The sequence below is a fragment of the Lepidochelys kempii genome, chromosome 11 (genome assembly GCF_965140265.1).
Source record: "Lepidochelys kempii isolate rLepKem1 chromosome 11, rLepKem1.hap2, whole genome shotgun sequence".
NCBI classification, from domain to species: Eukaryota; Metazoa; Chordata; order Testudines; family Cheloniidae; genus Lepidochelys; species Lepidochelys kempii.
Genome location: NC_133266.1, coordinates 42,151,349 through 42,173,481, shown reverse-complemented (window position 1 = coordinate 42,173,481; position 22,133 = coordinate 42,151,349). Strand labels below are relative to the sequence as shown.

The window sequence follows — 22,133 nt, the reverse complement described above, 5'->3', positions numbered from 1 at the left end:
GACCGTGCTCAAGCAGGGATAGGACAGAGACAACCCAAGGATTATAAGCCTAAGGTAACATGTGAAGATGGTGGGACTGAGTGGGAAGCAGCGAAGGGAATGCAGCAGCAACTATTCAGGGAAGCAGTACATGGCCACTGGTGCAGGATCCCTGAGTTGAGACCTGGAGTAGTGGGCAGACCACCACCACCAGCCACCAGTGCTGGAAAGGCCGAAGCCCTGGAAAGGGGACATGGCTAATTTAAAAGCCCAAGAAAAAAGGCTAGATTTAAAAGGGCCCAGAGACAGGACTGAAGACCCCAGAGAAGGCCAACCATGTGTTGAACCTTGATACCCCAAAAGGACACTAAACTTGGGAGGTGACCTGGATGGAGAACTGGGGCAATGAGAACTGGTGAAAACAAAGAGTTTCAAGGGAGAAAGCCCTGGGGGCAGTGCTCTATAACAGTTAGCCTAGAAGGGGTTCATCCATTGTTGACTGAGTGACTTAGCCGGAGGGCTGAGCCACTTAAGATCCACCCGATGAGGTTATCAACCTACCGGGGGCACCAGGTGAAAAAGAAAACTGCAGCACCACACTCAGCTGACAGGAGGCACTCACAAGAGTGGGTTCATCGATTCCAAGGCCAGAAGGGACCATTGTGATTATCTAGTCTAACCTCCTGTGTAACACAGGCCATAGAACTTCCCAAAAATAGATCCCGGAGCAGATCTTTTTAGACAAACATCCAATCTTGATTTTAAAATTGTAAGAGATGGAGAATCCATCAAAAACTTTGGTAGATTGTTCAAATCGCTAATTACTCTCACTTTAAAACATACTTTATTTCCAGTCTTAATTTTCATACCTTCAACTTCCAGCCATTGGATTGTGTTATACCTTTTTCTGCTAGAGTGAAGAGCCCATCATCAACTATTTGTTCCCCATGTAGGTACTTACAGACTAACGTTGTCTTTATTAAGCTAAATTATTAATTTCCTTGAATCTTACTATAAGGCATGTTGGCTAAGAATTCTTTTGGTTCTTCTGTGAACCCTCTCCAATTTATTAACATCCTTCTGGAAGCGTGGATACTAGAACTGGACACACAATTCCAGCAGCCGTTGCGCCAGTACCAAATACAGAGATACAATAACTGCTCTAATCCTACTGAGTTTCCCCTGTTTATGCATCCAAGGATCACAGTAGTCCTTTTGGCCACAGCATTGTACTGAGAGCTGATGTTCAGCTGATTATCCACCACGGCCCCCAGATCTTTTTCAGAGTCACTGCTTCCCAGGATAGAGGTCCCCATCCTGTAAGTATGGCCTACGTTCTTTGTTCCTAGTGATGTATATTTACTTATAGCAGTATTAAAACATACACTGTTGGCTTTGCACAGCTTATCAAGCAATTCAGATCGCTCTATATCAGTGTGTGACGCTTTCTCAGTGTGCAGAGTGGTAAAGTCACTCTGTTACCCATTTGCCTCAGCATAAACGGGAACTGCTGGGGCTAAACTGAGTCACAACTCTTTGTCACTCCAGTTTGCTAGTCAGCCCCACAGAGTCCTCAGGACTCCACCAGTCCTAACTTTGCCTTGCAGGTTAATCCTTGGTGCATTCAGCTCCCAGACTCTCCAGAAGCATCTCCCTGCAGCATCCAGCCCCTGTCACTGGACACCCACAGAAATGACCAAGTCTGCTGTCTCCAAAGAGACAGGATACACAGCCGCCTGTTGGCTTAGCTGAGGATTCACACTTTATTTCAACACACTGCATTGGGATGAACTTACAGTGCAAGGAAACATAAGTTTATTAATAAAGAACAGAAATTCAACTGATACTGAGCAAATGTAACAGAGAGAGAGAAATAGTTAAAAATAAAACTAAAGGATAACATGCTTCTAAGTGACTAAAACTTAACTAACCAAAATTCTTGGCTAAAATAAGATTCTTACCTAAATCGGCCTTTCAGTGTCACCCACCCACATGTTAGGGGATCCACTGTGCAAAAATACAAAGAGCACTGGCCTCTTTGTCCCCTAAGTGATGGGTAACCAAAGGTCATTTTGCTGCCCCTTATATTCCCCAAAGTTTATTGTCTCTGACACCAGAATCAGGATGAATCCCTGGGGTTCAGACTCCAATGTCTTCCCAGGCTGATTTCACATCCTCATGTTAATTTGTTGCCCCTGTGTATCTCCAATGCAAATGAACTGCCTACTGTCTCTGGCATCACCTTGCTCAATTCTCATTAGAGACATGGGGATAACTATATTCCCTCTTGTCTGGAAGACAACTCGTTTCTCCCTTAGTTTGGTTACAGACTTAAAGCATAATATCAGTAATTCCTCATATAGTGTAATAAATACATTTTTCAATTATATTAATGGCCAGTGTGTCACCAGCTTTCATTTGGTACTCATACAACATTCTTTATAGATTGATATCATGACAGCAATGTGATAGGTGTAATGAGTTTCTCAAGCTTGATAGGAGTTGCTGAGAAGTGAAATACCAGTGGGCCTCTGTGTCACACAGTGACCATAGGATTAGATAGGTAAATAAAAGGGTTTTAGCAGCCATGGGAAGACCTTGGAAATAATGTGCTTAAAGTTAAAAAAAAAAAAATGTAACTGGAGAGAAGTTGTAAAAATGCTGAGCTCAGAATGTGGATGATAAGAAAAGAGGGGCCTCTAATTATCCCGGATGGTTCCAACTAGTTTGAACAATAAAGAAGGGTTGTGCATGTTGAGTCAGAAGTAACTTTAACATACCAATGTTACCTTGGAGCTGTACCCGGTTATACACAAGCTTCAGCTAAAGAAGTATTGGTCAGCAGCTAGGAAGAAGTATGGTAAAGATTTAAAAAATAAAATAAAAAAAGACTTGGAAAAAGGGAACCCAGTCAGCAATCTTATCTACTTCAGGCCTAAGAACAGGGTCTAGCCCTAAACTGCTAAAGTTAGTAATTGGCAATGACATAACTTTTTTGTTAAAGGGTAGAAAAGGGTGAGCTCTTAAATGGCTCATCACTAGTACCTGGCTGACCAAATTGGAGCCAGTCAGCATAGGTTTGACCACCCCTGGGTCTCATCCTTTGTAAGTATTTGATCATTACTTATAAACGTTTGTTGTTGTATAGCTGTAGTAACTGCTTATCATTTAGGCTTTTAAACATGTTTAGAGCAATTACATAAATACTTGAATTTAATGAAGGAATTTATGGTTAAATCAGTGTCTGGCAGGACCCTATATTAATATCCACAACAATTCCAGTAGTGACCTGTCCTCTTTATTATTTACCACTCACCCAATTTTTATGTCATTCAAAAACTTTCAGTGTTTATTTTTATTATTATTATTCCAGGTCATTGATGACAATGCCTAATGTAAGACCAAGAACAGATCCCTGTTGGACCCCACTAGAAACACCCATTCAATGATGATTACATTTTGAGACCTATCAGTTAGCCAGAGTTTAAACCATTTAATGTGTGCCATGTTAATTTTATATCATTCTAGTTTTTAAATCAAATTGTTACCATGTCAAATGCCTTACAGAAGTCTATTACCTCAACACAACTATCTTTATCAATTAAACTTGTAATCTCATCTAAAAAAAGATATTAGTTTGACAGCATCTAGTTTCCACATCAAGCCCTGTATCAGCTACTCCATTATCTTGCCTAAGACCAATGTCTTACTGACAAACCTATAGTTACCCAGGTCATCTCATTTACCCTTTTTAAATATGGGCACATTACCTTTCTTCCAGTTTTCTGGAACTTCCCAAGTGTTCCAAGACACATTGAAAATCAACATTAATGGCCCAGCAAGCTCTTTTGCCAGCTCTTCTAAAGCTCTTGGATGAAAGGTATCTGGACCTACTGATTTTAAACATGCTTAAGTGTTGTAGCTGTTTTTTAATATTGTCCCAATGTAGTGGAACAGAGAGTGCTATCACATCATATGATATGACCACGGGATAGCTCAGTGGTTTGAGCATTGGCCTGCTAAACCCAGGATTGTGAGTTCAATCCTTGAGGGGGCCATTTACATATCTGGGGCAAAAATTGGGGATTGGCCCTGCTTTAAGCAGGGGGTTGGACTAGATGACCTCCTGAGGTCCCTTCCAACCCTGATATTCTATGATTCTATGTTACTATTTTCCCCCCCAAATAGAGAACATAAATATTTATTGAATACTTCTGCCTCTTCTGTGTTATTATTGATAATTCTACCATTTTCATCCAGTACTGGTACAAAACCATTGTTAGGATATTTTTTTGTCCCTAATATATTTTAAAAACTTGTATTGTCCTTATCTCTGTTGGCCACAGAGTCTTCCTTGTTTCCCTTTGCTTCCCTTATCAATTTTCTACAATTCCTAGCTTCTGTTTTATATTCATTACTATCAACTTCCCCTTTCTTCAGTTTGTTTATTTTTTATAGATGCGTTCAATTCCCCTCTAAACCAGGTTCATTTTTAAACCAATATAGCAGAATTCCTTGTTTGTGGATTTTTGAACATCTAGTAAAGTGTTCTTAAACAATTCCCAATTATTCACATTTCCCTGATTAAATTCTTCCTGAGAGCTGATGTGGCTCACAATTGTTTTCACCTTTGTGAAATATGGTACTCTTAAATTTCTCTGTGTGTGTATACAATGTATTTTTCTGGTCTGGACTTTATTCTGTTTGCACATTATAAATATGATCAAGTCATGATGATGGACTTATTATTGCAAGATCACTTTCACTGAAGGTGCCTTCCACCTTCAAATTCTCAACTAGTTCTGCCCTATTTGTCAATTAAATCTAGAACAGCCTCTCCCCTTCTCCAGTTTCTGTAATAAAAAGTTGTCTGACGCGGGCTCCCCTGGGGCCTGATATAGCAAACACATGGGTGTGGGCATCCATTGATAGAGTTGTGTACATGTGTCAGGGGGAGGAGAAACTAACAAAGAAGCAACAGAAAGCCAAGGACAGCCAGAACAAGCTCTAGGAACCTGAGAAAAGCCTAGAGAGATTTTGGGCTAAATGCTAACCGGAAAAGCACCTGGAACTGTGAGCAAAAAAACTGTTTGCCTACTGAGTTCAGGAAAGCAGGACTTTGTAAATAAAGAGGAATGCATCAGAGAAATAGCTGACTCCAAATCAACTTTTCCACCTGATTGAAGCAACCCACTAGACCCTGAATTTTGGCTAACAGCTCAAGTAAAAAAAGGGATGACAATATTCTCTGTCCCGTAGTACTTTCTTCTACATTATTGACATCAGTGATACGGTGGTCATCTGTACAGTATTTAATTAGTATTGTACTGAGGACCGTGTGGTTATTTTTCTCAATGTGTATTCTATAATTAGTTGAGTTAAAGAACTAGTTTAATATGTTAAAGGCATGCTGCCTTGTCTACATGAGGTTGTTAACATGTGCTTAGCTAACATCTTTCAAGTCCTAGTCTAGACAAGGCGTTTCTAGGCTAGGGAGCATGGGTTTGAGTATGATCCTTAAACAATGTTCCCACTAGTGCAGCTAACTCACCCCCCCCCCGCCACCTTTTTTGCGGGTTTTTTTGTGTTTTGTTATTCCCTTTCCACTTTTTTCCATTTGTGAGCATCTATTCTAAGTTTATTGTTCTCTCATTAGCTTCTCCTTTTTGTTGTCCTGCCTCTCCATTTTTTTATCTTCTTTCCATTTCTGTTTCTCCCCTTTTCTGTTTTGTTTTTTCTCCCCCAGGCTGGTCATGCACATAGCACTAGTCTAGAAAAAGGAACAGAATGAAATTGATGTGATCCTAGGCTGTTTCACTCTGCTGCTACTGTTGGAGATGCTCTGTGTGTGGGAGCATCAATGACACAGGCCAATACAATTATCTACTGTTGGGAACAGAGGAAAGATAGACAAGCAGTGTCCTCAAAATCAGTACTGAACCAGTCACCTAGCATGGTGCAATGGAGCACTACATTGCTGAAGGTGCTCTTCTGGGACAAACTGTACTTAATGGGAGATTTCACAGCACTTTACACAAGACTAAGGGTCCTAAGACTGGTGTCCTGTCCACTGGTTTATGTTCTACCTAAACTCTCCTATAGTTTCAAATTGAGAAATTACTTTTCACTTTCTGTTGTGTGGTGTTCCTGACTCAGAATATCTACCATGTTTCATCCTAGAAGTGGTGCATTTGTCACTATACCACTTAGTCTGTAAAGAGTTTTCAGTCCAGTCAGGAAGAAAGGTGTTTTATAAGTGCAAATAATTATTTCTTGTATGTCCTTATTCTTTATCTTTCTGTAGTTGATATTCAAAGGGTAACAATCATAAAATACTTGTTTTCATAACATTCTGTATTCTAAGTAGAAATTTGATTTCCCCCCCCATTTCATTTATTCTTTTCTCCTCTCTTGATTATCTTTTTTTCTTTTTTCTTTCAGTGGTGCTTAAGACTGGAACTTCCCAGAAGAATTGTGTTCAACCTTTTTACCAACTTGTGATCTCTTAATGAACTTTAAAATATGAAAATTGAAGTTATATTACTATCAATGTTTTTACCTCCATTCTTCCCTTAATGGTGTTCCCCACAATACCCCAAAACCAGAATTGTAAGTATCAGGATAGGAGCACTTTTCTGGATCTAGGGATGTGCATCTGACTACCATGCTCAAGAAGGAACACCCAACCTAGGGTGACCAGATGTCTAGATTTTATAGGGACAGTCCTGATTTTTGGGTCTTTTTCTTATATAGGCTCCTATTACCCCCCAACCCCTGTCTCAATTTTTCACACTTGCTGTCTGGTCACCCTACCGCCACCACTCTGACAATCCCTTACGGTAGCTACTAGTGAGGTGGGAAAGATTACACGGTGCTCCTTTAAAGTTTCCTACAATCCCTTTTCCAAACATTTTTGTTCCTTCAGTGCCCCCTTCTGTTTTGGTTAAGGGCTTTTATATCTCTTTTTATATAAACCTTTTCATTATCCTTGCCCTAAGTATCCTGTTCATGTTGTTTCTCCCCCCACCCCACCCCTTCTTAAAATATAACATCCTATTTGTTCCCTTCAACCTCCCTTTGGATTTGATAGATTCAGGGGTATAAGAGCCAAGATTGACCCATTTTGGGGAGAGAATGTTTGACAAAAAATAAAGTTTCTTTTTAAGTTGTCTGTCACCTGTCCATCCTTTTTCCTCTGCAATTGTTGGTTCTCAGTCTCTTTTTTTTGTTGTTGTTTTTCTTTCCAGTTTATCTACATGCTGAAAGCTTGTATTAAGTCTTTTTCTTGTGTGTGAGATTCTTGTTTACTTAGTTGAAGGCCCCAGGTTTGGTTTGATTTTTTAATTGACTTCCTAAAGAAACTATGAAAATTCCCCTGCCTGTAAGTTCCACTGTCCCAGTTACGAGGGGTTATTGGCACAGGTATGTGTGCTCCAAGTGTTCAGAACACGGAAAACACGCTGTTTTGGGCTTTGAGCTTTTGAAGGTCCTACACACAGAGACTGAAAGGGAAGGTATACAAAGAAAGCATTTTACAGTTGTCCCCCCTTCAGACAGACGGCAGTGAGATCAGAGCGGAAGCAACACATGACTTAGTTCCTTCCTGCTCAGCCACCACCAAGACTGATGGAAAATGGGTAAGTCATGACCTGATTTCTCCTTCCTTCAATAGTGGGTTAAGAAGAGGCAACTTAAAGTCTGATTCTCCTTTGCAGCAGCAAGAGAATCATGACTATTGATTCTAAATACCCAACTTAAGTTATCAAGTAAGGCATAGTTAATTATAAGGCCAGCCTTTGCAGGTTATATATTAACACAGTTTGGAAACTCAGCCTCCAACTAAATTAGTAGGCTAAACATGTTACAACAAATATAGAAAACTATCACCTCCTGACTACTCTCTCTTAATTCTATGATAATTTGCTCTTTCTGTTATTGTGGAGCATTACATGGGTAATGTTTAATTTCTAGTTTTAGTTCTAGTTTACTTAAAAAAGAAACAAAATAGCAAATTAAAAGCTTCCACCTTTATGCCCTGCTGTTAGTGTTTAAAGCTTTAGAGATGAGGCTCCTTGCATCTAAATTTTATGCACCCACTGGCCCTATCCATGGCTGTATATACACAGATTCTATAGGCATCTAGCCCCTGAGCCTTTGTGACGAGGATCTGGGGGCTTACAGAGCCAAACATTTGTGGGCCTGAGATCCGGTTCATGATGTGAAATGCTTCACCTGCTCATGCAGAACAGTGACACTATTAAGGGAGTGATACAGCAAGTTTCTCAGAGAAAGGCCCAAGCCCTACTCTTTCAGGCTCCCAAGAAGAGATTCCAAATGCTGTTGAGAACTAATCCCCAAAGATGGGAGTCTTTCTCAGCATAGGGAGAACAGGGGGCCAGATTCTACAACCCTTCTCTCCTCCCAAGGAGTGAGGCTGGGAGCAGCTCTGTTCCTACTAACAATGAAAAGCAACTCTGGCTCATTTAGGGGAGGTCATCTTTCTGCTCTGTGAGGTCACAGGGAATGGGGTGGGGGGGGGGGTGAGGGCAGGTCTTGTGACCACCTTTCCCCTTCCTCGAGACAGGATTTCTGAAAGGGTGGGGGGATCTGTCATAGCCCTTGTCAGGAACAAGACTTGGGATCAGATCTATAGTCTCCTCCCCCGCCAAGGAAATGCGGGGTTAAGGTCTGAGGCCTCCCTTTCCCTCTCCAAGAGGAGTAGGGCTGCATGATAAACTCCCAGCCTGAGGAAACTTGGGGACACATCCAAAGCCCCCCGTTAGTAAGGAGATGAAGGGATAGCTCTGCAGCCCCTTCATAAGGAGAGAGGGGAGTAAGTCTATAACCCCTCCCTCCAACAGGCATACGGGGGAGATAGACCCACACCCCAAGGAGCTGGAGGGGTGAGAGTGTGCCACATACCCCCATCCGAGAGAGGAGCTGGAGGCAGCTCTGTGCGCCCCCGGGTAAGGAACGGTGCTCTCCACCCCCACAAGCTACTCCCTGAGAGCGGGCGGGGTCAAGCGGCTGCATCTAGCACGGACTTGGGGCCCAGGGGCACTAGCCCACCGAGCGCCGCCATCTTGAGGGCCGGCCTCCCCACCCCTGCCCTTCCTCGCCGCGTCAGCGACTGACTAGCTCCCTCCACGCTCCCGGCTCAGCAGCGGCGATGCGCGCCCAGCTCCCGCGGCTGGGGCTAGCGCCTGGCTGCACCCGACGCAGGGCGGGCACTTAGACTCGGGCGCCTCCTCTGTGGGGCTGGGCCCTACCGCGCGTGGGAGCTGCCGAGGGACCCAGGGCGGCAGCGCTGCGCCTCGCCTCCCGCTCCATGGGGCTGAGCTGGAGACCGGCCCCAGCCTGCGGCGGCCAAGTCCTGCGCCAGGCAGAGGCGGCGAAGGGCACCTCGGAGAGCAGAGAAGGCCTGGGGGAGCGGCCGGTGGCCGGGCACTGAGAGGGCCCCAGCACTCAGGGGCTCCGGAGCCGGCATGTGCGCTCCCGCGTTGGGGCTGTGACCGTCGCGGGGAGATCTCCTGAAATCTGTATGTTATTGGGGGCGGTACGGCGTGTGTGCCGGGGGGATGTCAGCCGGTCCCTGCTCCAGGCTGTGCCTTACGTAAGGCTGCGCTGGACACGGTGTGGATGTTTCTTCTCTCACTGCTGGTTTGCAGCGAGATCTTCTGTGCAGATGCCCGGGCTGTCTCCTCCTCGGAGGCGCTCAGCCTGCCCACGGGAAGGGGATTTTTTACTTAGCTGCCTACCGTTTGCGACACCCTAACGACTGTGACTTCAGTAGGCGCTTAGCAGGTGTGTGTGTGTGTGTGTAAATTTACCCTTTAATACTCACTTCAAGCTATCCAACAACACATCTTACTTACTGATAAACATGATCTCATTCCAAAACTATAGTGTTGGTTACACCGTGTTTTCAGTATGATTGTAAACACCTCTGGTACAGTTTGCCACTGACTGAAAAAATCAATTTTCATCAGTCTTAGCATTGACTTGTTTGCTTTTTTTTGCACCAATTATTTTCGTACTTGTCAAACTAGACAAAGTGAAGCATCTGCTGTGTATATCTGTTATAATATATTCAAGTAGATTTAGTTTAAACACACCACCAAACTAAACAATTAGGAAACCCACCTAGCCTTCCTTTTCATCTTCCAGCTTTTCCCTCAAGTCTTCTGTTACGCAGCACATTGCAATTAGTTTTGTACTTGTCAGACACAGACATTTCCCAATCATGAATGTGGTTACTCATACACAGAAGGAGCATAGTAGGCACTCATAGAAAATAAATATGAAGTACTAATCATAGGGCTTTACTTTTCACTGTATGTTTAAAAGAATTTAATAAGAGTGAGTGATTAGGTCTTAGCTGATTTTACAAATGGGAAAACTGAGGCACTGAGGGGTTTTTTGTTTTAAAGGGATGTTGAATCTAAAAATCACACTTCAGTGTGTAAAATATTTTACTGACTGTAGCATCAAAGATCACATCTACAAATAAAACATAACATTACTATAACTAAAAGAGAGTAGGGGAAATATTTTTCTTTTTCAGTTTGTTTACTTTGTGCAATTGGCAACACTTCTCATATTGTTAGGGCTTTTCTACACACCGAATTTACACCCATTTAACTTACTTAGTTGGAAGCCACGCCTTTTAGTTATATCAGTGCCATTTTGTATGTAGACCAGGGCCTTCATTTCACTGCTTCTTTTGTGTAGTCAGTTTTCTTAGTTGTTGTTGTTTCTGTGGAATCTAGGCACTTTCACACAGCAAAAGTGTGGGGAAAAAATTAAAAATAGGAAATATTTTAAAACCCTAAACAGTGTGGAGGGAAACAAAGAAGAAGGGTTGGTACCTGAAACTACTTTTGGAATTGACTAGAGTTCAGACAAATGGCGTCCCTTTTCGGTGATTTTCCCAAGGTTACACCGTTACTCTTCATTTACTCTCCCGAGGCTAGAAGACCGAATGGCAGTGTACAGGAGTGGAATCTGTACCAATCACTTCTCACCACTACAGTATCTTTTAATTTAAAGCACTAAGGTGATGCAATTAACTTCCTCTTTTTGGTGGTTTTATTACTCTAGACAATTTTAAAAGCAGACAAACCCATTCAGTATGTTATTCCTCTAATGTGAGCACCTGAGATGCAGAGCTCTTTCATGGGAGATATTGCCCCTTCTGTCAAGGTTTCCACTTAAATGAGTTTGTCCAACAGAACTATAATGTGTTTATCACCAGCAGGATATTGTTATATTGCATCATGTTGTAAATGAGGTGATCTGCTTTGTGAAAGTGATCTCAGGATCCATTAACAATTTACAGAATCTCTTCAACAAAATCAGCATGTTTCTGGTAGAAAGTCCCCTCAGAATTTTGGGGAGGGTCAGTAAGAAGAATTTTTGTGGAACTCCAAACTTAATTTATCTTCCATTAAAAGTGGAGGGGAGAGTGAAGAGGGTCTTCATGCAGGAGAGGTGGAACCCAGCTGCTTGTGCTGGGGTTTACGCATAGTTGCCAGTATTTAGACGAGTGTTCAAGAAATAGTACTCTGATCAAAGCAGGGATCTGGGAGTTCTCGAACTCCTAGCAACTGGAGAGTTTGGTTTGTGTTTTAGTGCTTTACAAATATTAATCAGTACACCCACCACTCATGTGAAGTAAGTAACTAAGTAAGTATTATTGTCTGAGTTTTACAGATAGGGTACTAAGTTAGTGTTGGAGTTGGGGTTATAGAATGCAGTAGGTCCTTATACTCTGGTGCTTTTTAGTCTACTACTAGACCAGACTTCCTCTTGTTGTTGAGCTATCCCTCCTTGAGACCAGTAGCTACAATGTTTGCCTGGCAGAGGAGCTAGCTTAGCAGCTGTCCTTAGCACAAATGGCAGCCTAGGCAGCACTGTCTCTAAAAGTCATGAATTAGTCGTTAGTCCCCCCAGAATAAATGCATCTGTGACTAACTTCTCCCTCTCCCTTCTCTGGAATAAGGGAAAAAAGTGGGAGGCCAGGTCTACACTACAAACTTTTTAGATGGTGTAGTTAACGCCAGTCGGGCTTGATTTGTGACTGACAGCTGTGCTAGGAGAAGCTCAAAGGGTAGCTGCACTTACCTACTGGTAAAACTGTGCTTTTGCACAGATAGCTTATGTCATTTGAGTGGGTATAGTGGAGGAGGGAGGTCCTAGACTAAGCTACATGAGCAAAAACGCAGTTTTGCTGGTATAAGCTGGGTCCACAGTAGGAGTGCTTTACCAGCACAATACACCCTTGTAGCTATATAGCTATGCCAGCAAGGCTTTATAAGTATAGGCCTGGCCTCAGTTCCTGATCTGTAAGATGGGGATAGTAATATTTCTCTACCTCACAAGGATGTTGTGAGGATAAATATATTCAAGATTGTGAGGCGGTCAGATCTATGTCACTAGAGGGCCATATAAGTATATTAGGCCAGGTCTACACTAGAAAAGGTTTGCTGGTGTAACTATAATGGCACCCCCCCGCCACCACCTCCCAGCTGTAGATGCAGCTTATACTGGCAACAGTATCGTTTATACCAATTCCCTGAGGAAAATAAGCTACACCAGCGAGAGCACTTTTATGCTGGTATAACTACATCTACATTAGGGCTTTTGCTGGCATCAAAGTTTTTTTTTTTTTTTTTTTTTTTTTTTTGGCAGGGGCAGGAATCGCACCCTTAACCAATTGGTTTACTGTTGAAAGTGTTCTAGTGTAGATGGGGGTCTTATATAGGAAGGCACGGGACACAGGCTGCTGCTGTGGATCAGAACAAAGCCTTTGGGTGAAGGAGCCAGACACTGAGGTTATCGCTAGGAAGGCCCCAGAGTAGGCCAGGGAAAAGGCCAAGTTTTTAGTGCTCCTGAGAGCCTGGCCTCTGTAACTCTGCCTCATGTTCATTTAGGGTTTACTACCTGCAGAAGCCAAAATATACACCCTTCTCAGGTGTGGTTATGCAATTGTATCCTGCTTGGGACTGTTTGAGTGCAGAAGGAAGGGCTGAGAGTTTATTATTGCGCTGATTCTGTGCTGCAATCTATACTATGCAAAAGGGACCTAAAAACTAGCTTGGAAAAGTGCTTTCCACTAATAAATTAGTGGGAAATAGTCAAATACAGATGTTCATTGGAAAGGAAAAACTGGGAAGCAGCGATGCTGAAAGAGCCTTAGGGGTGAGAATGAGCAGTAAGTTAGACCTGAGTTTGCAATGTGATATCAGAGTGAAAAAGCCAATGTAACTTTGGGCTACAACTAGCTGTGCTATGTATTAGGGAGGTAATAATTTCTATGTGGGTCTCATGCAACCATACCTGAGATATCTGTGTTCAGTTCTGGGTACCTTCTCATCAGAAGAATATTGAAAGCTCTGAGTAAGCAAGAAAAATAACCTGTGGGCTGGAAGAAAGTTTAAGAACTAAATGTGTATGGCTGAGCTAAACATCAGTTAAACTGAAGAGGGGACGTACTCTCTATCCAAATAGTTGAAAGGTGAAAACACTAGGGAGGAAGAGAAATTCAAGAAGTTGATACATGGAGGCCTATGTCAGCAGTCTCTTGGTGTGGTCTTTCGAGGGGCCCCAGTTTCTCCTGGCTGACTCTCCTTAGCTTGTCTTCAATCAGGTGAGTTCCTGGACCTTTACCTCTAATTAAGGCTATCAGCCTCACAGTCTGCTTCACTCTCTTGATTACTTTCCTGAAAGCAGCCTGGTGTCTGCCCTTTGCTGTCCCATGCCTTTTTGCCTCCTCTTCCATCTGTCTTGGCTACCTGGAGGCCTTGTTTCCTCTATTAGTTGCAGCTGTGGGCATCTGTCTCCATGATCGGTAGCTCTGGCAGCTGTGTGGGAGTGTGATCAAGCTGAAGAGATGGTTCTCTCCCCCCCTCTGTCTATGCTCAGTGTGGGGTTTGTAGACCTGATTACAAGGGCATAACTTGGAGTAATGGGGTAAAATTTAGTTAGATCATCAGGAAAAACTAACTGATAGTGAAGTGTGTTGCATTCTCGCAAGAGAACTGCTGAATCCATGTTGTTTGGGAGATTTACAGCGTAGAGTGGACACAACATTGGAAAATGTACTGTATGGGATAAGGATGGACTGGTTGACCTAAAATAGGCTATTTTCATCCCAGTTGATCAAATGTGGTAAATGTACACAATGCTGCAAGGTGGGTAAGGTTGTCAAATATTTAGTCTGTGTCCCAAAGAACTTGCATTCTAAATGCATGTACGATATAAAATATAACAAATGTGGGCAGGGAAGGAGCTCTCTATAAGAACACTCGTATACATTGGTGCTACACTCGTATACATTGGAGGAGGCTAGTTTCTTATTTTCTAGTCTGCTTGGCACTACTCTTCATTTTAATGCCATAAATGTACGAAAGAAAGCAGTTCACTCCAAAATATGTATTAATATATGAAACTGAAGTGTGCTTTCCCTGCTCTTGGACAGGAGGCCCAGCACTTGATAGCATTAAAAGCCACGTTACCATTAGCCAATTTTTAAAGGTTGTGGAAAACATTTTAACTATCTGAATAACTGAAAGAATATTTCCCCTCTTTTTACATTCAGAACTTGCATTCTTCTTATCAAATGATGTCATTTGTTCTTTCAAATGAACAGAACATCAAGGTGTGTGATGGGTACATACACCCACATGTTTTTCTGGTCATGCAGTCAGCAATCAGATGGTTTACAGAGGGGGCATTATGAAAGAAGCACATCAACTTAAAAATCACAATTTTGTCTGACAATGTTACTCCCCACCATTCAGAAGCAACGGTGTAACCAAATAAGATTAGACTGAATCAGATTGTTCACTCTGCATTTGACAGCATTCTCTGTGGAGTCAGTTAAACTGCTTCCTCAGCAGAATCAGTCATTTGCCCATTTGGATTGGTGTCTTATGCAGCATCATCAGAGATGGGGGGGAGGGGAATCTTTTAAAATTATATAAATATGGTTGTATAACAATAAAAATTGACTGAGGAACTTCGGAGCAGGCATGGGATCTGAAACTGCTTGTAACTCCTTGTTTGAAATAGTTTAGATTTCAGATTTGACAGGAGGGTATCATGCATGGGTAAAGCTCACGGGTTTTTTTTAAGCAGACTCCCTCCCCCATCTACATTACAACTGTAATTTAGTAATGAGACCATGTGACAGGATCTATCAGTCCTTCTCTGTTCGTTGCTGGAGGCATTAGAGCCCTGACATCCCCTGTTCAATGACCAGACCAGGCTACAAAAAAGACTTAGTCCTCCTGTGGCCTAGAATGGCTAGGAGGAGACTTTGACCAATCAGGACCCAGCATGCCAGTTAAAAAGGCTTGTCCCCTTTTTCTCAGGGCAGCGCTTCTGGATGAGAGTGGGACCGATCAGGAGCTCTGCTTGCCCAGAACCTCAGGGTCTTGCTTTCAAGCATTGCAACTAAGTGCTTGTCTTTGAGGTTCATTTATTTAAAGGTGCAGACAGCCAAATTCTGAGTTTATTTTTATTTAACTGTTTAGATACTGAAGTCAAGCTTGTGGCACAGACTACCCTCCTGCAAGCAGGTAGCCAAAACTTGTGGACTAAGCCGGGGGCGCCTGGAGTACCACCCAAACAGTCCCACCTGTGACATACCCAAATGCGGCACCTTTTTCCCCAAGCCTCGTTACAGCACCATTACAAGTTGTAATGTATATAGGACCTAACTGCATGGATTGTAACAGTGAGCTTCTTTTTTACTCTACAGCTTCTAATGGTGTTGTAATGGGATCTCCTGACTTGATTAGAGTTTTAGTATGTATGGAACTTCCATCTTTCTGGCCCTGCTCACATTCACTTTTCATGACGTTAGGAAACAGTTCCTTAAAGAAAGCTCTTAAATATGATTTCAGCTAAAATGATGCTGCCAGTTGGTGTACATGAAACATAACTTACTTAAAAGTTTGTTTTTAAAAACAATGTTGTGTACACTGGCTATGGATATGGCCCTGCTAAGTGAAACCAGTTTTCAGACCTGGCCCAACAAGACAAATGCCTTAGCTTTACTTTTGTGATTGATTTATTTTTCATTAAATCAGAAGAGCTGAAAGTGCCTTTATTTCTTTTAAATAAATGTTTAGATTCCAGAGTCTACAGTAGAAAATCCTCAAGTCATGTCACTTTCCATGCCAGCAGATTTCATTGTTTCAGCTCTTGAGTTACATTTAGATTTAATTTTCACTCGACATACATGCTAGAATTAAAGTTGAAACCCAAGTGGGTTTTAGGATCTGTACTAATTGTAAAGCTGTGCTATTGGTGAATTGTGTGCACTTGCCACTATCCGCAGAAGAGAGAAATAGCTAAGGAGGGAAGAATGTGTATTTGGGATCCACCCAAATGATTTTACAGTTTTCTATTTTATCAGTTTTGTTTCTTTCTCTCTCCCCCTCTCAGTAGCTGCCATTATCTGGCTGGGTGATGGACAGAAGTGCTTGTGGGAGGGATTTGGAACTGCATTTTAAAATAATCAGAGAGACACACTCCCACTCAGAAGTTGAATAACACTGTTTCGTTCTTTTATTTTTACAGATCAGAACATCACATGCTCCGTTTTTAAAACGAGCAGTGAGAAAAGATGGATACTTTCTCAGACTTTATCGCAAAGAACCTCTCCTCTTCAGCCAATATGTCGCATTCCCTGCCCAGCAAGTTGGACTACCAATTCAATGTTACCAGCCGTTCTCCTTCCATGTCAATAAGCAGGCTTTTCCCAGCACTGCTACAATGCTTTGGCATCATCCTCTGTGGATATATAGCTGGAAGAGCCAACATCATCACATCAACTCAGGCCAAAGGACTGGGAAATTTTGTCTCCTGTTTTGCGCTTCCAGCTTTGCTATTCAAAAACATGGTGGTACTTAATTTTTCCAATGTGAACTGGTCCTTTCTTTGCAGCATCCTGGTTGCCAAAGCTTCTGTATTTTTCTTAGTCTGCATTTTAACATTATTGGTAGCCAGTCCTGAAAGTCGATTTGGCAAAGCAGGACTGTTCCCTATTTTTGCTACACAAAGCAATGACTTTGCACTGGGATATCCTATAGGTAAGAAACCACTTATGCTCTCTTGTTTTTGTTAACTTTATTTTTTTAACATTATTTTTCCTTGTCCTAGGCATTTACTGTATGCTGTGATTATACAGTCTTGTGTTCTTGTGCTTCTAAATTAGAACTGTTTTACATTCTGCTGAATTGAAATCTTAGGCTGTATAAAACAGTTGTCAACAAACAAACATACGTTTACTTGTACAGAGACATGTTTATGACTTCAAATGTGTTGACTGGATGGCTCTGGGAATCAGGGTGGATTTGATTTAAATCAAATTGATTGAAATTGTAATATAAATCACTAGTCAGGAAGACTCAATTTAATCATGGATTTGTACATAAAAGTGCATTCTTGTTGGTTGTTACAACCTTAATACATATTCTTCACAATTCAGAAATAGATGTAGGTTTCATTTTTAGAAGGTTCACACTATACATTTTTAAGTAATTTGTTTTGAAAACTTTTCTGATTAGTTTTACAGCTATATCAAAAAATGAATGATTGTTTGGTTATTTCATTTACCAAAGGTAATCAAAGCAGATATTTATGAGGTCATTGGGAGGCGAACTATCTCCAATTCAACAGGTTAATCATTAATATTTAGAGGATTTTCTTGCCATGCTGTATTAGGAGGAGCGCATCACCAGACAGACATTTTAAATTGTTTTATTTAACTAAAACACCGACATTATGTATTCTGGATTTTTTTCTTCAACAGCAAACATATGATATTTTAACAAAACAAGCATATGAATTTTTGAATTTAGTTAAACATTCAACTTTTTAAAATCGGGTTTGTTTTTGTTAAAATTGTTTTTAACTAAAATGGTTAAATGAAATACTTTTTATAAAAAAAACAAAAATTAAATCGACTGTGTCAGCCAGGTCAACATGAAAAACTTAAAATATAGGCTTCTGCAGCTAACTCAGTCGTCTTCACCTTCATTTTCCTGTTTGTTCGTAATCTGAAAAGAAAAACAAGCTTTCCTGCTTTTTCAGGTCCCAAATAATTTCTCAATTTGGAATGAATTAGTCCAAAGGAAGAAACTATTCTTTCTGCACCATCAGAAGAAGCTACTGCTGTTAAAAGTGAGATTATCACTTCAACAGTCTCCGAATCCAAGTGCTTAAGTGACTTCCACTAAGTCACTGGTGTGACTTTCTTTAAAACATCATCAGCAAACATATATTTCTTGAATGATTTCACCCTTAGCTCTGAACTTTATTATAGTTGGCATTATGGAGGGATGAGTGCTGGATGTCCATGTCATAGCCAACTCCTCTTCTTCAATAGTTAAGGTTTGACCCTGGTAACGAGTATTGAGAATATTTGCAAAAAAATGAGCTGGAGATAGTGCTTGTCCCATTTGTTTTTTTAATTCTTGTAATTTAACTCTGTCATTGCATAGTTCTTTTTTTAAGACCTCACTCAATTCCTTCCAAATTTCAACAGCATCAGTAATAAAACAGCTATTTTCCCTGCATTTTATTCAAGGCTACAGAAATAGGCTTCAGGGGACTTGGGGTGTGTTCAACGTTTCTCTGAAGCCCAATGGTGAGAACTTTGGCTGTGACAGGGCCATCTATTTTTTCACAATTTTGTTCACAAACTGTCATCAGATTAAGCCAGTTCTTGATAATTGTGCTGAAAATAGTCCACTACTGAGTTCCATCACACGTCTTGTGGGAGAGTTAGCTTGGTTCCTCCCACTGTTTTCAGAGCAGCTGCTGCAGAATGGTTGTTACAGAAGTATATTGCAATTTCAACAACATTAGTCTTTATTTCTGGAACACTGAAGTCTTTGGCTAGGAGGTGCATCAAATAAGCACTGCAACCTTATGGTATTAGCTTGGGACTCGCTTCTAAATTTCTTCTCATCTTGGGTACATTTGCAGCAGTGTCTGTGACCAAGCTGCGTACTAGACATTTTAATTTTTTTTCACAGTTTGTTATAGCTTTTACTGCTACGTCTTGTAAGTATTCTGTTGTGTGTGCATTTCCTGATGTATATCAGTTGTTTCTGAAGACATTCTCTTCTTCTGTTGTGTCACAAGCACATACAATAGGATCATTGTGAACATTGCTCCACCCATCAAGACTCAGGTTAACAATTTTACCCTCTAGACCTTTTGCACAGTGCTCAATTTCTCTTTCTTACAGTTTATCCAACAATTTGCCTATGACATCTGCTTTGTTGGGTGGACTGTATCCTGGTCTTAATGACTGAACCATGTTAATGAAGTGTGGGTTCTCAATCATATGGAAAGGAGTTTGTTGCATAAACAAACGGGGCAATTTTTCCATCAATTACCTCTTTTTGTAATCTGCTGGTTCTTATCACAAACTTATATATGATTGTTTCTGGATGATGGGATGGATTCTCCTAAACAAAATAAGTCAATGCAGTTATTTAATTATTATTACCATACTGCTCATTTAGTTTTTCTCATTGCATTCACTAACACTCAGTACTATTTTAAAAGGTGAAATTGTAAAAGGAAGATCTGCCTATTTCAGCTATTTATTTTATTATCACAACTGCATCGAAAATGATAGTACCACAGAGTAACAACTATATTTTTTGCTCAAACATGAGAATTCAAGAATAGTCCAGAAGGAAGACAGGCAGTCCTTAAGAAAGAAGTATGAAATAAAAAAGTTTACCAACCTGAAGATCCTGCATGTTCAAATATGTTCCTTTCATCATCTTCAATGCAGCTTCCTCCTGAAAAGGAACACTTTTCACGATGTTGTTTCATTTGGGCAACCGGGCCTTGCATTTATTTGTTGCACTGTTGCATTTTGCACGCATGCCTGTCTTACCCACAGGTAGAGGAACTTCATTAAAATATTCCCAAACTGGGTCTCTTTTATGGCCTGCTGCCATTATAGGTTTTCCCTTCTAGTGAGAGAATGGTCTGGTAGATCTCAAATCTACAAAGGCTGCACTCAGAAAGACCTCAAGACTTCTGGAATATGCTGCTCAAACAGTTTCACTTTTGTTTCTACTGCCTGTCCCTCCCTTCTCACATTTATCTCCAGACTTCTTCTTGTCCAGATCTATTCCTCCTCCAACAATCTTCTATTCATTGAACTTTTTGAAACTTTGTGCTTTTAGAGAGAGGTAAGGGATTGACTTTGTTTACACAGATTTGCAGAGGGACAATAGGGTTGAAGTCTGTTATTTATCACCGCTATATATTTATTTATTTAAAACATTTTTGCTGTTAACAAGCATGTTATCTCGGATGACACAAATCCACAGTTTGAGACTCGCAAAACTAAGCATCCCTGATGGCATCTTTTAGACTGAGCACTGAGTCACATTGGGTAGATAGAAAGATTAACCTAAATCTATACAGAAGACCCTGGAATCCCATAAGATTGAGTCCATAATCCATGAATTATTGGAACTCATTTACAAAACTTTTCTTAAACATTATGTGAATTCATTGTCTCATACTATAGAATTTGAATTTATAATCCCTATTCCATGATGAGATCTCTTTGAGCTATAATGTATCTTAATTAAAACCATCTTTAGATAGTTTTTTTTCTCAAAAAGCATTTTATCAAAAAAATCTGATTTAAATTTAAAAAATCTGATTTTTTTTTTTAAAGCATTATTTTTATCCACCCTGCTGGGAGCAGAGAATAGGATATTTTTATCCACCCTGCTGGGAGCAGAGAATAGGATACAGAGTCTTTCAGCTGCAATTTGTCACTGTGCATCTACACCAGATATATGGGGACAAGAAGTTGCTACCATCTGTTAGCTATTCAGAGGTCTTCATATAATGAGCTTAGTTTGGTTTTCAGTGGACTGATGTCCACATCCATGGTGGCAGTGTCTGCAGAGAAACCAAGAAATAAATAGACTGGACTACCATGTCACGCACATGAGCGAGTCCGCTAAGTCTGTGTTGAGGCACGTTAGTCAGAGGAATTTTTTGTTGCTGCTGCTGCTTGTGCTTGTGACAATTTAGTCCTTCTGTACATAAAGAGAGTACTTAATTCTCCAGAGGTATCAATCTGACGACAGTTGTGAGCAATAAACGCCCCTAAAATATTTTTTTTTAAATAGTCAAAATTTTTAGCTTTGTGTGAAAACTTGCAAAACTGTCCTAAAACTAGAAATATTTACTGTGTGGAAGATTTGTAAAGCAGTATACATTGCAGTACAGAACTCCTACAAAGATCTGACATCCCTCCCCTGTCCCGAAAACCAACAGACTTCACACACAATTCTAGATGAAGTGCGCTGTAGCTCACAAAACTTAGGCTCAAATAAATTTGTTAGTCTCTAAGGTGCCACAGGTATTCCTTTTCTTTTTGCGGATACAGACTAACACAGCTGCTACTCTGAGTTCTAGAAGACTTGACTAAAATAAGATGTTGCTCTCCTGTAGTTGTGTTGCTTGTTGCACTGCTGTCACAGAGTTATGCGTGACTGCGAAACTCATCATTTATAATGTTAGTTTTCTTTTTGTTTCAGAACGGTTTAGTGCTTCCAGAAATTGCAGTCAGAATAAAATTCTTACTATGAGTGTCTAATTAGGGGTTTACTGCTCGCCTGGAAAACATGCTGATTTCCAATCCGGGCTACCCGAGTCTCCCCAAACTTTAAAATTCTGAGGTTGCAGCTTAATTGTACATTTTCATAACATTTCAGGAGCTGCAATGGATGAGTTGCCTTGTACTTTCTTGGCTTTAGCTCTTGACCTAACATAAGGAAACCATCTAATGTGCATGTTTCCATCTATTGGGGAGTTTGTTCAAGAAGATTTAAAAGTGCTCAAAACAGAATTTAACTATCTATTTGTTGGCATGCTGGCATCTTAATTTCTGTAGCAGGTGATGGAGGAAAGTTGCATCTTTTGGACTCAGTTCTAATATGTGATCATCAAGCATGCATTGTCATATGTTCTGTGGGGGAAATGTCGCTTTGTATGTACACAGGATTTTGCATAGCCCATGGTAGTGTGTGACCATATATTTCAAATCTGAGCTTCTTGGGACTTTTTCTATGCCTTCAGCATAGAGTGTAACA

The 22,133-nt window shown here is 40.9% G+C and overlaps 2 protein-coding genes and 1 long non-coding RNA gene across 24 annotated transcripts in view; 2 read left to right on the top strand and 1 right to left on the bottom strand.

The window, feature by feature from the left end:
* Positions 1–7,190, top strand: part of WIPF1 (WAS/WASL interacting protein family member 1) — a 100,116-nt gene extending 92,926 nt beyond the window's left edge. For 11 of the 12 annotated variants that reach the window (XM_073305915.1, XM_073305907.1, XM_073305910.1 and 8 more), the window contains one exon: positions 6,421–7,190. In XM_073305915.1, the coding sequence (XP_073162016.1) occupies positions 6,421–6,430 (10 nt within the window). In that variant the 3' untranslated portion in view covers positions 6,431–7,190. The remainder of the gene's footprint in view (positions 1–6,420) is intronic. The other variant, XM_073305917.1, reaches the window with a different exon arrangement.
* Positions 7,191–8,865: 1,675 nt separating this feature from the next.
* Positions 8,866–22,133, top strand: part of GPR155 (G protein-coupled receptor 155) — a 43,663-nt gene continuing 30,395 nt past the window's right edge. The window contains exons 1-4 of one of the 11 annotated variants that reach the window (XM_073305900.1): positions 9,011–9,783; positions 10,915–11,035; positions 13,337–13,627; positions 16,567–17,078. In XM_073305900.1, the coding sequence (XP_073162001.1) occupies positions 16,613–17,078 (466 nt within the window). In that variant the 5' untranslated portion in view covers positions 9,011–9,783; positions 10,915–11,035; positions 13,337–13,627; positions 16,567–16,612. Of the gene's footprint in view, positions 8,946–9,010; positions 9,784–10,914; positions 11,036–11,809; positions 13,628–16,566; positions 17,079–22,133 lie in introns of those variants that run through there. The other 10 variants (XM_073305901.1, XM_073305893.1, XM_073305902.1 and 7 more) reach the window with 10 other exon arrangements.
* On the bottom strand, positions 18,255–20,090 carry LOC140895661 (uncharacterized). Its single transcript, XR_012154298.1, has 2 exons — positions 19,752–20,090; positions 18,255–19,466 (listed from the first exon to the last, which is right to left on the bottom strand). It is a non-coding gene; the product is annotated as an uncharacterized lncRNA (long non-coding RNA).